This window comes from Urocitellus parryii, chromosome 13 (assembly GCF_045843805.1).
Source record: "Urocitellus parryii isolate mUroPar1 chromosome 13, mUroPar1.hap1, whole genome shotgun sequence".
Lineage (NCBI taxonomy): Eukaryota > Metazoa > Chordata > Mammalia > Rodentia > Sciuridae > Urocitellus > Urocitellus parryii.
Window position 1 is genome coordinate 28,270,475 of NC_135543.1, and position 15,980 is coordinate 28,286,454.

At 43.6% G+C, this 15,980-nt stretch overlaps 1 protein-coding gene across 3 annotated transcripts in view; it reads right to left on the minus strand.

Moving 5' to 3' along the window:
- The window catches only part of Setbp1 (SET binding protein 1), a 355,108-nt gene that overhangs the window by 173,465 nt on the left and 165,663 nt on the right, over nt 1-15,980 (minus strand). For all 3 annotated transcript variants that reach the window (XM_026398605.2, XM_026398606.2, XM_077792168.1), the window contains exon 3: nt 4,300-4,353. In XM_026398605.2, the coding sequence (XP_026254390.1) occupies nt 4,300-4,353 (54 nt within the window). The remainder of the gene's footprint in view (nt 1-4,299; nt 4,354-15,980) is intronic.

Sequence of the window (15,980 nt, forward strand, 5' to 3'; positions counted from 1 at the left end):
CACCTTGTTGTGACCTTCATCCAGGCCTCCCCTGCTCCAGAAGAAGTTCACCATCTCGATTCTACCTTGCCCAGGTGCATGCATCTCTACCTGGAAGACTCCCACACTTGCTCCATGCAGATAAAATTTCTCCTTCATCTGAAATTTTGAATTAACTTAACTGGTACTACTCTCATGGATGGAATAATTAAATTTATCGTACATGCCAGGCCTCCTACTAAGTTGCTCTTAGATGCATTGTCTGACTGAATCTGCACAACAATCAATGAGATAAGCCCACAAAACAGTTTTGCTTAATAAGAAAATTGAGGATCATAGTCATTAGATAGCTTTCCCAGGGTCACAAAGTTGACACTGGTGCCAGAATGTTCCAGAACTGTCAACTGGTAGGGAAGGGTCTGTGCATAGCAGGGAGCCCACACAAAGGTATGGCCTGAATACTTGTTGAATAAAATGGCAACTCAGTGACTGAGAGCCCTGTTTTCTCTACATTGGAAATGTTTTCCTGTATGTCACACGTTATTCTCTTCTCACCTTTCACATCAATGTGCCCTTGGCCATAATTAACAATTAACATTTTAGAAACTCATTAAAAATGGCTGCCCTTCACAGACCGCTCTCACACTGGTCCCATCCTTGAAGTACTAGTCCATTTTTCATCTCCTCTGAGATGAAAGGAAGTTTACATAGCAGGGAATACCGAGACTTTTAGCCCAGTCTCTCTTTTGTAAGGGATGCTTCTCCATAAGGTCACTTTTCCAACACTATGGCTGGGCACAGGGAGCCCACAACTGATTGGTCCCCATGCTGGTTATTTCTTTATCATACCCCCACCCAGGGCCCTCATCAGCATGTGCAGAAGTTGGTGGGCCATCTACTACAAAGTTTCAGGAACCTTCACATCTCTGTAGGAACCAAGAAATAAAAAAAAAAAAATTAAAAAGTGAATTCCAAGAAGCTTTGCATGTTATTTATGTCCTAGATCAGGGCACAGGGTGCTAGCCTCTGCTTGAATGCTCCTCGAGATCTCAGCCTGCAAAAGGCAAGTGAGAAGGGAGTATAAATAAATGATGGTATTGGTAACTAGTACAAGAATAGCCAGTTGCTAGGTGACTTTCCAAGGACATGGGAAGCATGCAAACAAACAAAAAAGAAGGTAATAAAAAAGCATACAAAATATGGCACCAATTTAAAAAATCTGATAGGTTTATATGTCTAGGCAGAACTAAGTGGGAGGATTATAACCCCCAAATGCCATCATCTGTGTTCCTGGGGTGGAATAAGAGATTTGCTTGTATGGTATTTGGTGTATTCTAAGCTTCTACAGTGAACACTTAGAGCTTTTAGGTTAGGGGTCAAGGAATACATGAAAGAGGAGGAGAAAACTTATACTAAAGAGACATGGATGCCAGCTCTTATTCTTCTTGGTGGTGGAGAGGAAGGGTCCAGCAAAAGGAGAAGAGGGTCCTCACTTCCAATTACCCAAAGGCTAGAAGGGAGAGGAATCAAGTGTGTCTGCTGCATCAAAAGGCAAGAACAAGATGTTAGAAGATAAAAGGAGTCATGTTTTGGTGGGTAAACCAAACAAGAGAGAAAAGTCAGGGTGGTTTAAGTGTGAATTTCGGAAGCTTGTACATTTGGGCTTTGAAAACTTGCTGAGAACATTATCACCTCCCTGTCATGGCCTGACTCTAGGAAACAGTTGTAGCCTGTGGCCCAGAGGACAAGCTCATCACCTCTGGGAAGACCGCCCACCACCACCGTACAGTAGCTTAGACAGTGTGGCCTCTCAGGCCCCACCTGCAAAGTCATGTGTTCCTTTCTATGACAGAGCATGCTGCCTTTGGAAACCAATAAGGAAAGGAAGAAAGGCAGATCTTCACTTCTCTACCCGCCTCTGCTCTATCTGGAAGCTAAGAGGACAGGGACCGACAGACAAAACAGCCCAGCCCAATACAGATGCTACTTTCACACTTTCAAAGTCATCAAAGATGAGTGAAGAAATCATAACTATCTTCTTCAAGTGGTTTGCAACACCAACAAACAAACAAAACAGGCATCAAAGGAAGAACAAAACCCATCTACACTCCAGTGATAAGTGTGGACCATGAGAAAGCTGAAAGGCTAGTCACAGTCATCTCAGGGAGGGTTCCTCCTGAGTCCCTTCTGACAGCCAGTGACAGGTCCCGCAAGGAACATGCCCATGAATTATTGCAGGCATCAGGATGCATGGGGCTGTTTTCATCTGAAACCCAGAGAAAGAAAGGGAAAAATAACAACAAAAGCCAACAATTTGGTGCAGTGGGGTTGGAGGGACAGCCCAAACCATGTGGGCAGCTTTGTTTCTATTTGGAAAATCACCCAAAGGATGGTGTTGACTTGGGGCACATCCAAGTGGTTTTGACTTAGGAAAAACACTGGAGCATTAACTTTGATCTGGGCATTTGATCTGGGCATTACATGCTGGCCACAAGGTTCCTAGGACTTCCTGGCCTCAGAACCAGGCATCCTGAGAGTGAAAAATACACATGTATGCTTCCAAGCTCAGGGAGAATATACAGATGGAATAATGTGAAAGGGCTGAGCAGAACCAGGGTACTGGAAACTCTGGGATGCATGTCAGGGAGTGTGGAAACTGTCCTTCCAGGATCCTGCCTGCAAAAATGACAGATGAGCCTCAAACATGTCAAATTTTCTCTTCACTTAATAGTTCACATTAAATCTAATATCTAATGACATATGTAAATGAACATGAGAGAACAGCACCCCAGGAAGAAGCCATGCCCTCCCCTGATGTTCACATATTCACATACACACATGCATGCACCTTCTGTAAACTCAGTCCGCACTATGTACCTTTCCAAGCAGCAAAACAGTATCCCCTTTCCAATGAATTTTCAGACAAAAATTAAAAAGACATCTTCAGCTGGGATGCCAGTGCATATGAATGGAGGTGTGGGGGAGCATGGGATGTGGGCAAATGTTGATTTTCTTCTGCTTTAGCTTCACATTCCCTTAGGTCCACTAGAATAGGTACTTTAAATACCAGTTTTCAGTGACTGGCAAAAAGGCTCACTTGCCATCTATTTCTCCAAACTCCCAGCGTCTCTGACAGAGGATCCACAGACTCTGATAGAGACACTCCACACTGGCACAGGGGTCTGGTTTTTACTTTCACTAATGGTCCTTGATTTCGCTATTCTTCTTCCTCCAGCCTCTCATGGTCCACTCTGTGTCCTTGTTCCCTCCCTCCATGTGATCTAGGGATACTTCCCTTAAGGGCTTTGTCCTCAGTGGAAGGGCACTTAGAGGAAGGAACCCACAAGGGAGAAAGAAGCACAGTGAGGGCACCAGTGTTCTTGCATGTGAAACATGTTTAAAGAAGAAAACATGCCAAATACATGAAACTCTTGCTATTAACAAATTGTGTGCCCTACCTGAGAAGTATGCCAGCATCGGCTGAGAAGACTTTTCCACTAAGGCAGAGCACTATATGATCATAAGGCAAGCACTCGATTGGGGTGAGGGCAAGTTTCATAAGGAAAAGGGACAGGGCCTGAGCACCAAAGCCATGGTTTTTACGGGACTGACCTTTCTATTATGCTGTATTTACACAGTCCCCTCTTCAGGAGGGGACTGGAGCTTCTGTGTGTCTGGTCTCTCTGTGTGTGTGTAGACAATGACTCTCCTTCCAGAGACAGAGAGGATGATTTCCTATTTTCTCCTCTGCTAAGCAGGTCCCAGAAAGCCTCTGCCTGTACCCTCTTGTGGTTGGCCCACGGTGACCTCCAGACAGCATTCTGACAAGAGATAACAGTGGCCCATTTCCTGATCAAGATCAGCAAAACTCAACTGTCTGCCTCTGCAGGAGTCTGAAAATTAACCTCGCCACCAGACCATGACTGCAAGGCATTTGCACATGAAGATTACAGAAATGTGAATATCCTGTCCAAATATAGAAAAATACAGGGGAGGACCCCAGCCCCAGCCCACCCTCTGCCCACTTCAATTCAAACCTCTCTTAAGCTGGGTAACCTACCACTCAACATGCCAAATATCTTGATGTAAAATTTCTTTTGCTATAAAACACCAAGAGAGCAAGAATAGAATGAAGTTGTTCTGTCCACAGTCGGGTGAGACAGGAGCTAGAGGAGTGGAGCTACCAGGTCATTCTCACGGTCAGAGATGCTGGAGGTCCCAGGTGGACATTACTGTCCTGGAGTCAAGTTCATTCACTCATGACCAAATCACAGAACATTTTACTCACTTAAACTTTGGAAAAGCATCAGGGGAACTCACCTGTGGCTGAAATCCTTTGAGGTCACTGGCTGCAAGGTCACTGGCTGTGAGGAGCTGGAAAAGAACAAAGGAGTTTTCCTTAATGATACTTCTCACAGTTTGCATACAGCATCCTCAAGACCTGGGCACAGCAGAGCCTGGGTCAGAGCTCAAGAAGTATAGCCACTAGAGGTAAAGGTGGTATTTCCAGGAATCTAGACTGGATGGTCTTCTCTCTCTGTGCCCATCACCTCTCTGGTTTCACCTCTCCCTTGCCGCCCTGCCCTCCTTTCCTTATATGTGCTACCAATTCTGCAAAGGCCTTAAATAAGAACAAGAGCTATGGTTGGACTTCAGGAGAACTACTGGCTCCCTGAAACTGTTTGTTCATAAAATTATGTGTGAGTCTATAGATGTATACATTTCCCAAGGGAGAAGGCCCCTGGCTTTACTCCTACTATCAAACTAGTAATACAAGAAGTTAATAATTATGGTTTCAGAGACAAAGACCCATCTTCTCCGGGAAGGATTTTTCTTTCTCTTTTTTAAAATCAGAGTAATTAAAATGACCCTTTCTTCTTTTCATTTACATGTGACTCAGTTTACCTCAATCCTTGTGCTGCCTGAGATTTTATTTACTATTTAGATGTTCATAACTTATACTTCAAACAATCACATACAACAAACAAGACAGGATAAGAGTCAGGTTTATGCATACTTCCACACTTCTCTGCTTAATCAATGTTGAAGGATAAGGTTAAAATATTTCTATTTTATACATATATATTCTCTGTAGTACATGGCACCAGAAAAGCACTCAATAAAACACATGATTGATTAATGAAATAATCACATTTTTTATTATTGCTTTAAAAAATGTTGGGAATGAGTGGGATAAAGAGACAAAGGAAAGAAGCTCATTTTGATTGCAGGGGTATGATGGCTAGCTTTGTTAGACTTGGAGAGCATTTCATGAAAACCAGGAAAGATTTCATGTTTTCTGTAACAATATTTTGTTTGATTCAAAAAAGAGAAGGAGCCATGCTCCTCCAGCCTCCAGAAAAACTTTGGGATTTTTAGCTTCCCTCAGTGACTCTGCCAAAGGTGATACCTAAGTGTAGCTAGAGCTGAGGTCATTTTCTCTACTCACCCTTTCTGTGGGCAGGCATTCTGATAAACAACCAGTTTGTCCCCTCTGATTGTAATTAAACAATCAAGCAACAACCCACTTGGCCACTTGCCTAGGCACTAAGGGACAACATCATTAGAAGACCCAGCCTCCGTCTTCAAGGGACTTGCAGTTTGGTTAAAGGGTCAGACATGTGCATTTCAGTACAAATAGCATGTAGCAGAGGGCCCGTGTCAAACTTGAAGGATGATACAAGAGAGGTCACGGTAAGGCTGTTGAAGTAAGATGGAATTTGAATTGAGCCTTAAAAATGAAAAGGTGGCAGGAGTTGAAAGAGCACAGGCAGAGCGACAGAGGCTCACCAGTCCCAATACACCAGACTGTGTGTCTATCCAATGCCAGCCACAGCCTCCTCCAGGAAAAATGGGGGCGGGAGTAGGGGACAGGATTTGATGCACAGAGAATGGCCTGGGTCCCTGCACACTGGTTGCTACTTTATATAATTTTTCTTTATCAATTTTCACAACCCCTTCATGAGACAGAAAGTACCTCCACTTCATGGATGGGGAGAATCAAGACTTAGCAAATTAAGTAACATTTGTTAGGTCTCATGTTAGTACGTGTATTTTGGATTTAAATCCCAAACTACACTTTCTCAAAGTTCAGTCTCTTTCATCTATGATAAGATGACTCTAAATTATAGCACATCGGAGACCATTTGTTGAGGGGCTGTGGCATAGGAAAAAGACGAGTGCTAGAGTGTTAGTCACATGAGCCACAGGCAGTAACATGAAGCTTGTGTTCTGGTGAATAACCCTTAGCTAACCCTTCCTCCAGACACTCTTACTTAGTTGGTGATGATCATCCAGCCTTCTGAATTTATCAGTACAACCTAAGCCTCTGATCTGAACTGGGCATAGCGGGAGGAGGGCCAAATGCCGGTGGGGCTGGGTATGGGCAAGGGAGTAAACTTTGCAAGATACAGCCAGCAACACGTGTTTGCACATAGGAATCAGCCCAAATCCTCCAGGCCCTGTGAGGAGTAGCTAGCAGAAACCCTTCCAGCACCTCCAACAGGGCTCCCCAGGTAAGCAGGAGGCAGGAGACCAAAAACGTACATTTATCCTAGTCCTAAGATCCTGCCACTAAAAATAAACCACAAGTGTGTTCAAAGCATCTTAAAATCTGCACTATTTCCTCATGTCAGTGGTTTTGGGATTGAGAAAAGACCAGATCCATGTGCTTGATTGGAACTGGAAATCCAGCATCTTTGGTTATGACTCATTGTGTCTCTGACTCAAAGTTAAGGTTTATTCCACTCTCCCAGGTAAACTTAGATCCTCTTGTTCCTTCTCTCAGGAAAGCATCCAATGTGTACAGTTTAATTCTTAATTCTTGAAATTTCCATTCTGTGCTCTTGTATGGATCTTATTCTTTTCTTTATTCACCTAACAAGAATATGCCCATCAAGACCATTTCTAACCAGAATACGGTTGGCATATTATCTTCTGGACATACACTTAGTCACTAAATAACCTGTTGGTCAAATAACTTAAAAGGAAAAATGGAGAATATTGTCAACCCCGAGGTGAGGGCGAGAATGAGTAAATTGCTGAGCGTGGAGAACAGAAGTGTGAGAGGCAGCTTAAGGCCTCCTTCAAGCTGACAAAAGGAAATGGCACTCAGCACCAGGCGCGTTTCCTGCGTGAAGGAGCCACTCCAATATTTGAATGAATTAATCAGCTCCCATGATGGCAAGCCAGCGCTTCTCTACCCGCTACCGGTTTTATGAGAGAATATTGGCTTATACTTCAGTGTGTAGAAGTCAGAGGTTACATTTAAGCAAGAACTGTATGCAAGTGAAAGAGGCTGAACCAACCGGGAATGAATGCACCACCAGGCACAGTGAGGGCTCTCCCTTTCCTGCAGATGAGACAGGGGCAGGATGAATGGGCCCATCCCCAGCTCAGCTGTGCTGGTTCCTCTGAGGCTGAGTGGGAGGGTTCAGGGAGGTGGCATCAGAGATAGTAATCAAGAAATTTCTAAAACTCCTGCACTCCCTTATCTTGGACCTTCTGATTCTTTTCCTTTTTTTTTTTTTTTTTTTTTTCCCAGTGCTGGGGATGGGACCCAAGCACTGTCTTGCACATGCTGGGCAAAGGGCGCTACCACTGAGTGACATCTCCATTCTCTCACCTTGCAGATTCTGAATATGTTATTCACAGTCTAGTGGGCATTGACAGTGGCAGTTGACCTGCAAGCAGCCAAAGGCAAGCCTTGTCACCTGCCCTCTGTGTGTATGAAGAAACCTGTCTTTCCTCACCATCAAGCCACAACTCCCTGCCTGCCAAGCTCTAACTAAGCTGTAACCAAATGCAAGTTCTTGGGCAGAAATACAACCCCTGCACTGTGAGCATTCCCCAAAGTGGGTGATTTCTTAGAAGACCACACATTCTGCACCCAGGAAAAAGTGCTCAGGTTTTGATGAGAAGTATAGGACAAGCAAGCCTACCTATGTTTCAAAATCACAGACCACCTAAATCTGGACTCTTCAGTGCCAAGGCCTGAAAAAGACAGTTGCCAGTTCCTGAGGAGGAAGAGGATATCACTGTGTCCTCAGAGGAATCAGCAGTCACTTGTACGGGATCTGGGGTGACAGAATGTGATCCTGACAGTGGCAGCTCCACTGGTCCCCTCCCTCCCTTCAACCAGAATGACTCTGCCTCTCTCTGTCTGTTGAATGCAACTTTATTGGAAGACAAATGTCCTACAACCAAAGCATGTTTTGAAAACTCTTACTTTGTAGGGAAAAAAAAAAAAAAAAAAGCTAAGGGACATATCCAAGATCACCTTGCTAGTTCACAGATGCCTGCATGACTCTCTTAACCCCCAGGCCATCTGAGGACGTCTCCTCTAATCAAAGATAGCTTGATTAAGTGGACCTGGAATGGCATCCTCCGTTTTTAGTCTGAGGGATGGATGGGTGGGACTGATCATTTTGTCCAGTTACACGCCAATCAGCTGCTGACTTTATACTGAAGGTCAGGTGGAAACATTCAGTAATTCAGGGGAAACTGAGGCAGGCAAGAAGAGATAAACCTGTTTTCCACTAAAGCCATTGCCTACAAAAGCCCAGGACAAGACCCTTCCCCACTGTCAACCCCTCTGGCACCCTATTCCATTCAGTCCCTCTGGGAAGCAGTGGCCATGGCAGCCTAGCTGTGTGGGGAGGAACTGATGACAGGCAGACAGAAAGCAGGAGGAAAATGAAATCCACCATGGCTCTAGGGACTTTAATCAGGCTGCAGTAAATGAAAAGGATCCTGCCTTTCCCAGGGTGGCTACTGTCTGCACCACTCCCAGCTAGAGGGCTGGGGAGAGAGAAGGGCAGACAGAATTACATTTAAAAGGCAAAGGAAGGAGAAAATTCTTTCATCTCCCTGGTAGAAGAGGGCAGTGTTCCTGGGGCCCTGCTCAGACCAATCTCATTCCTGACACGTCCTCCTGCTCTCTGGAACAGTCCATGTTCAAATATTAGAATGACCCTGCCTTCTGTTTTTGAAGAGATGTAGTTTCTCTTGGCTTACATGTTTTTGTTTTTATTTTTTGAGGGGGAATCTATCTATGCTCAAAGAGAAGGCTGCAAGGGGAAGATGACAGGAGGTAAGGGAGCTTCAGGGGCTGAGAAGAGAAATCCCTTCAGTTTCCCAAGCAGAGGCATTTTGTTCTCTTGTCCTCCTTCTCTGCTGTCTAAATAGGATTCTCCCTTTGCTTCCCTCACCAAAATTCTCCCATAGGACAGCTCCAGCCACCCCATGACCATGGTGGGCCTAGGATGGTCCACCCACTCAAATAGCCATGCTCCTGCTTACAAACTCCATAGCTTCTAAAGTTTCCTCCCTCTGAAGGATCTGTGCCATGTTACTCTCTCTCTTGTTCCCAGGGACATCATTCCCCTCTGCTGGCCCTCTATCAAAAATATGCACCACACCATCATAGGGTAGGGCCCAGAAGGTCCTCACCCATCCTTCAGGATGACCCAGGACATTTGCATCTGGGAAGCCGGTCACCGACACAGAAGTGGGGGAAGGACAGAAGTCATGATGGACATCTGGCTAGGAGGAACACAGACTGACTGACACACAAGGAGACAAACAGAAGCCTGGTGGCTCTGGGACCCTTCAGATCATCTGCTCTTCCCAGATATTTCATCTCTTATGGGTTAGAGATGCTAGCATGTGAATGGATGGATGGATGGATGCATCCAGGGGCAGTGAAGTAGAAAAATAAAGGAACAAAGACAACAAATGAGCCAAGTTCAAAATTTCCTTCAAAGATACCATCCTTTCATTAAGTGAGCCTTCAACCTCACCTCCTCTCCTTTCAATCTGTCCTCCTTTCCCTTTCCTGTTCTGAGGGAAGGGGTCTTCTATTTCCTCTTTATTTTGGGAAGCATCACTTGCTTCTTATTTTGGGTGTAGGAGAGAAGCTGACTCCATCCTGCTCCAACCCCTCCACTCACAAAAAACATCCGCAGCAGCCCATGTAAAGGCAATGCCCCAGCAAGCCAAGACAAGCACCCATGAATATGTGTGTTTGAGGGTGCTACATTTTTAACTAGACTCACTCTAGAGGAAACTGAGGACTGGAAAGATTGAATAATTTATCTAATGGGAAGTCTGGAGAAATGAATCCAACCACACAGGTATCACCAAAAGAATGTTTTAGATGTCATAGGGCTGGAGATTGAAGGATTATGGAGGGGTAGGAAGAATTCCAAGTATGTCAGGTATCAAGAGAGAGAAGAAGTCAACACAACAGGCCCTGGACCACAGAAGGAAACAGGACATTGGAACAGGGGGTTTAAAGGGAACCAGCAGGCTGCTACTCAACATAGGATGACAAATGGAACATGGTCACACAAAAGAGCATGAGACCCTGGGAGGGAGAAAACTTGTGTCCTAGCCCTGCTTCTGCTGCAACTCACTATGGCATATTTTAAAGGATCATTTAACCTATTCAAATCTCTTTTTTTTTTGCCACCTATTGAATGAACTCTGTGCTCTCTCTTGTCCTACCCTTCCAGCATCTCAAAGTGTCCCTTTCATTTCAGGAATGAAAAAGAGATGGAGGGGGCACTATCTAGTTTCCTCTCTCCCCTCTTTTCCACCACTGTCCCTTGAAAACGCTTTCCTCCACGAGCTTGTCTACACATTCTGGAAATATGACTCTGAAGACTCAGAGTTGAGGACAATGAGATGGTTCTGTACCGTGGCTCCAGTACTGGTTTACAAGTAGCAATTTGGACAGATGGCTACATGAGTTCAGCCTCCAGCGAGGCAGAAGTCAAATCCACCTCTGAGCTGAAGGTAAACAATCTTCCAACTCAAAGGGCATTTGTTCTAACTGCCAAGGCATATGGGCTGGGTAGTACAGAGGCCAAGGAGCTGACTTCCCACTATACTAAGAAAAGAGTCACATACTTGATGTTGCCATTTTAGCTGGGCTGTGTCTTTTTGCTAAATCCTTTCAGTCTCATGGAGTTCTAAAGGTTAAATCTGAAACTACTGATAGCTCCAGCACAAACTTCAGGCTCCCTTTCCAAAGAGCCATGAGGATGACTAATAGGAACTTTGTGTATAACTCCAAGCAAGCCTGGTCTCGACTGCATCTATTTGTCTTTTATTGTTCTTTGAATGATGGGGTTCTAATATTTACAGGTGAGATCTGTAACAAATTCCCCTAGAGATGGAGCCAAAATAGGTTTCACCTTTTGTCTTTTTTTTTTTTAAAGATCCTTGTGCAACCCTGATAACGTCACCCATGCTCTTACAGTGGTGTGTATATTTGATTGCTGTCCAAGGCACAGCTACTTCATCTTCTGGGTGGGAATGTCTTTAATCCCCTGCTTTGCTCAGGAGCTGTAACTACCAAGACCTAATGAAAGAAAAGGCCTCTGGATACCCTAGTCTAGAACCCACTGAGATGATTATCTTGTTTTATGTCATTCGGATCTGATGAACCTACAAAATGCATCCGGCCCTTTTTGTACAGTGTAATTCTTTTCAAATGCATTGTTCCTCAGACTGAGAAAATGACTCCACAGCAGGCATCTTGTATGCTGTTGGGGGTGGGGGGAGTTATGGTAAACCTGGTATAAACTGGTGATATGAATGTTAAAATCACCATATCATAGGCATTTCAGTAAATTTGGCTTAAGAAATCTCAGAAGTTCATTTCCCATAGGTGGTTCATTGCATTTTAGTCTGTTGGTTAACTCATGTCAGCTACTTTTGAAATTATTGTTGGAGGTTTTATCAGGTTTTCCACAATGCTTCCAACATTTTGAAATGAAGCAGGCAGGAGAAACCTATAGAACTGATTTTCCAACTGCGTCCCAGGGAGCCCTGGGGAATTTTAAAGTGGGACAGAGGAGTTCCAGACACCAACCAAATCACGGTATCCACGGAGGCACAACTTTTGTGGGTGGTTCATATTGAACTTCTCTCTTAAGATTCACTGGATTTAAAGCTTTGTAAAAATGAAATTTTGAAAATTCACATCTTAAGAGACCTCTCTATAGGTGAGCAAGCCATTGCCAGTAAGAGAAGAGTTTCCGTGGGGAAAGAGAGGCAACCAGTTCACCACCTTAAAAATGCTACAGTTGTCCTCTCTTAGAAAAGGGAGTTGAACATGTGTCCAGATCTTCTTTAAAGATCATCGCCTTTAGTACTTGCTACGAGTTAACTCACAGGAAAGATGCTTTCTCTTCGTTTCTTTACCATTTGTGCAGAGAGTGATGTTTGCTGTTTTCATCTCAAGTTCAGCAAGCAGCATGCTTAAGAAAGCACAACTAATGTACCAGGAAAGAAAAGAGCTAAAGAGATGTTGCTTCTCGGGAGCACAATCTGGGCTGTAGGTCCTTTCCTTTGAATAATATTAAGAAATCACATTGCAAGCATCTGTGGGCTGTTTCCAAAGTCAGTAAAAAGCCAATAAAGGAGGTCCCCCTCATTGAACACATGCCAAGCAAAGCTGGATGCTAGGGGAATATCCACTCTTGTCTCCCTTTTCTCATCATTTACTGAAATTCTGCTTAGAACTGACCAGATGATCTGCTCACTTGGCTGCGAGACGAGTATCAAAGCTTTCTAATTCATCCCCTTGGTGAATCCCAGGAAATTGATTTACACCCCTAGGTTCACGCAGCAGCAGAGAATGGAAAAGTCAGAGGTGCCTGCTTCAGAGAGTGTCTGAGCACTGGAGTCAAAAGCTCTGTTCAGGATAGCCAATTTGGCAGAGAATCTGGGTCCCCTGGGCCAAATCGGGAGCAATTAATCACAATTACAGGTGGCCATCTAAAAGGGATAAAGCTAAGCTGGACCCAATGATAACTGAACCTTGTAGTTGCAGGTAGTCACACTTTTATAAGCTTCAGGTAAAAAAGGAAGTATCTCCTCCAGAAAGCCAACCCTGAACTCCAGGCAATTATGTGAAAAATAGTGATGATTTTTCAGGACCTACTTTTGAATATTCTTGACTTAGATAGTTTATTTCATCATTCCTCTAAATCTTCACACTATCAGTTCAGGATAGTATTATTTTTTTTTCCAGTGTCTACTTGAACATACTGAGGCTCAAACTAAATAAAGTCCCCCAGGATTATAAAGGCAAAAGGAGGGAGAAATAAAATTGGAATGTAGCTCCAAATCATGGCAAGTCCGATCTTCGATCTTAGCCATCCATGACCCTCTCAAGAATCCCTTAAGAGAAAGTTGCTATCACCCTATCTGCTACCATAGAGGCAGCCCTGACACCCAAGGACATGGTTACCACAGCTACCAAGGTCTTCTGTAACTCACCATGAAGGCAGGAGTCAGGCTTCCTATTCCTGCCTGAACAGCATCAGAGTGTAGGCATTCAAGCTAATACCTACCATCTTGATCTTATTCTAAAATTTTTTTGATCTCAAGTGGACTTTATCCAAAGATCTTCATTTCTCAAACTGGCTGATCAAGAAATCAATAGAGACTATGCTGTCTGTACACTGCTGTGAACATTGGTAATTATACTGTGTATCTTGTTTCAATGAAGTTTACTTCCTTCATTCCTTCCTTCCTTCCTTCCTCCTTCCCTTCCTCCATTCTGGCATATGAGGTCATGCCAAGTCTCAGGCAACATCAGAGATGCTAGGAATCCCCAAAGCCTACGAAATGATCTTCAGGAATCAGCTTATGGCACTAAATTCTTTCAAGAACCTCATAAAGCAATACTAAAAGTATACTATCATACACATGAGAAAACAGAAACGAAGTGACATTAAATAACTTATTCAAAGTCACTCAATTGTACTTGACAGACCCACACATCATACACAGTTCTATCTGAAACTAAAGTCTATGTTCATTGTCAGCTGCTGTGGCACAATCCAAGTGCTGACATGGGCCATGGCATTCCACCTAAGAAAGGTCTTTTAGAGACATGATCTAAAATAGACAATAGGTAAGTGTTCATAAAAAAAAAAAAAAGAATAAGCAATAATGGAAGGGATAACTACATCCTGAAGAAGATGATTATAATCATATAAGTGGACACTTTAAACATTGCAGAGAAATGGGAAATCCTAAATAAGCCATCTTTGTTACTACAGATGTGAAACATGAGATTATGTCATCTTTGAATCCAACATAGCACAAGAAGTGTAAAGAATATAAGTAGCAAGGACAATTTTGTCCCTAACAGAAAGAACAAACTGGATAGCAGCAGGCAGGAACTTTGAGGCCAAAAGACTTCCATTAATTGGAATTTCAAAGTGTTTGCAAGCAACAACCTTCACAGGACAAAAACTTTTAAAAGAGAGTCTTTGTCTACCAAATACCTTGGCTTAGGGTTTTCATCACAAAGATTACTAAGTATTTTTAAAGAAGTCAGAACAAGTTATTTGCTTCCTTCTTTTAACCAACCAACTGGAATCTGCTTGCTTATATGTTTTGCTATTGGTTAAAGTGAAAATTTCTTTGAATTGCTATTTGAAAACTATTTGCACGGTTTGCAACCCCTTCCACAGACAGCCCTTCTCTTGAATCGGAGTCACAGGTATTGTAAGTGCTGGGGTCAGGCTCCTGATCTTCTTCAAGACTGGGAGCACTTTGAGGACTCAGATACCTGGCAATTTCCAAATTGGGTTTTCATCAATGAAGACATACGGCAGTGTCTGCCACAGCTTCTCAAAGTGTTCCCAGGAACTGCAGCAAACAAAAAGTCCTGGGAAGACAGGACTGGATTCTCAGCATGATAACTTTGAAGCAGGCCTGGCTCCTTGGAATATATGCACCCTCTGGTACTTTGCTAAAAACACGTGTCCCTCTTGTATTTTGCACAGGATTTCTGGAAGCAGCTGGTTTACCCCAAACTCTCCCTGGCCTGGGTATATGTGTGTTTGTGTCTCGCATAATCTTGCTTCAACCAACCACAGTTTGCTTAAAATGCAATGTTCTCTGTGATTTCACTCTCAAGAACTTTGTAATCAGATCCTGGAGGTAGCTGGAAATGGAGGCTTCCTTCTTGTCAAACAACTCAGTTAAATATGGCCTAAATCACCCAAAACTTCTTCCCCAATTCATACATCTTTTAACTATTCTCCCTGAACTCTCATGCATCTGACTCACAGTGCACCCACTTTTGGGCAAACCTGCCCAGAATTTCTAGCTGACTCAGTTGTCTGGTGCTCGTCTATGCTTTCCCCACTGAGACAGAGTACAATGAATGTAACACACAAAGGCACATCAGCAGGACTGAAAGCAGCAGTTAACTCATTCTGAGACTCCTTTAGTAACCATATGACCATGGGCTTTATTTATTTATAGCCCAAGTGAAGAGTCCACCACAGGGATTGACAAGTGTGCATTTCTGCAGCCACAGGAATTCACTGGCAGTGTGACCTTGGGCAGGTCACACCTCTGACTGCCCAATACTCATGATCCAATAGCCTCTGAATCTAGGAAAGACAATGGGTGGCCCTGTCACTCACCAAAGGCCTTATCAGACTTCATACAAATTGATGCTAAAGGCAGGGATTACCAATAGCCCACTGGTACCTAAGGGTAAAATATCATAGGAAAAATGGCATAGTGGCAAGGATCTTGGAACAACTGCGGAGTTGGCAAAGCCAAAATGTATCTTTAGGAGGAGCCCTGTGCTCATCTCTCAATGAGTAAGTAAGAGATCTACTTTTTCTTTCCACATCTCATTAGGAAAATATCCACTATCAATCAATTATACCATAATTACTATCCCCAGGATAACTGTTTGCTATGTTCACTTTTAACTAGGAAAAAAAAAAAGCTGTAGTCCCCATGCCCTTTAGTAAAGAGAAATTCCAGATCTAAGTAAGTAATAGGGGTGTGTGTACAAGGCCCATGATTTGGAGGGCAGAGGACCATTATTTCATGGGGAGCTATATTACTCTGGCTCTGGGGGAGAAGAAGTACAGCACAGTAGAAAAGTCTTATCCAGCCATGTCTACCCACCTGTCTGCATTGTAGGCATGAGATTGTCCAAATGGCCCATCCTC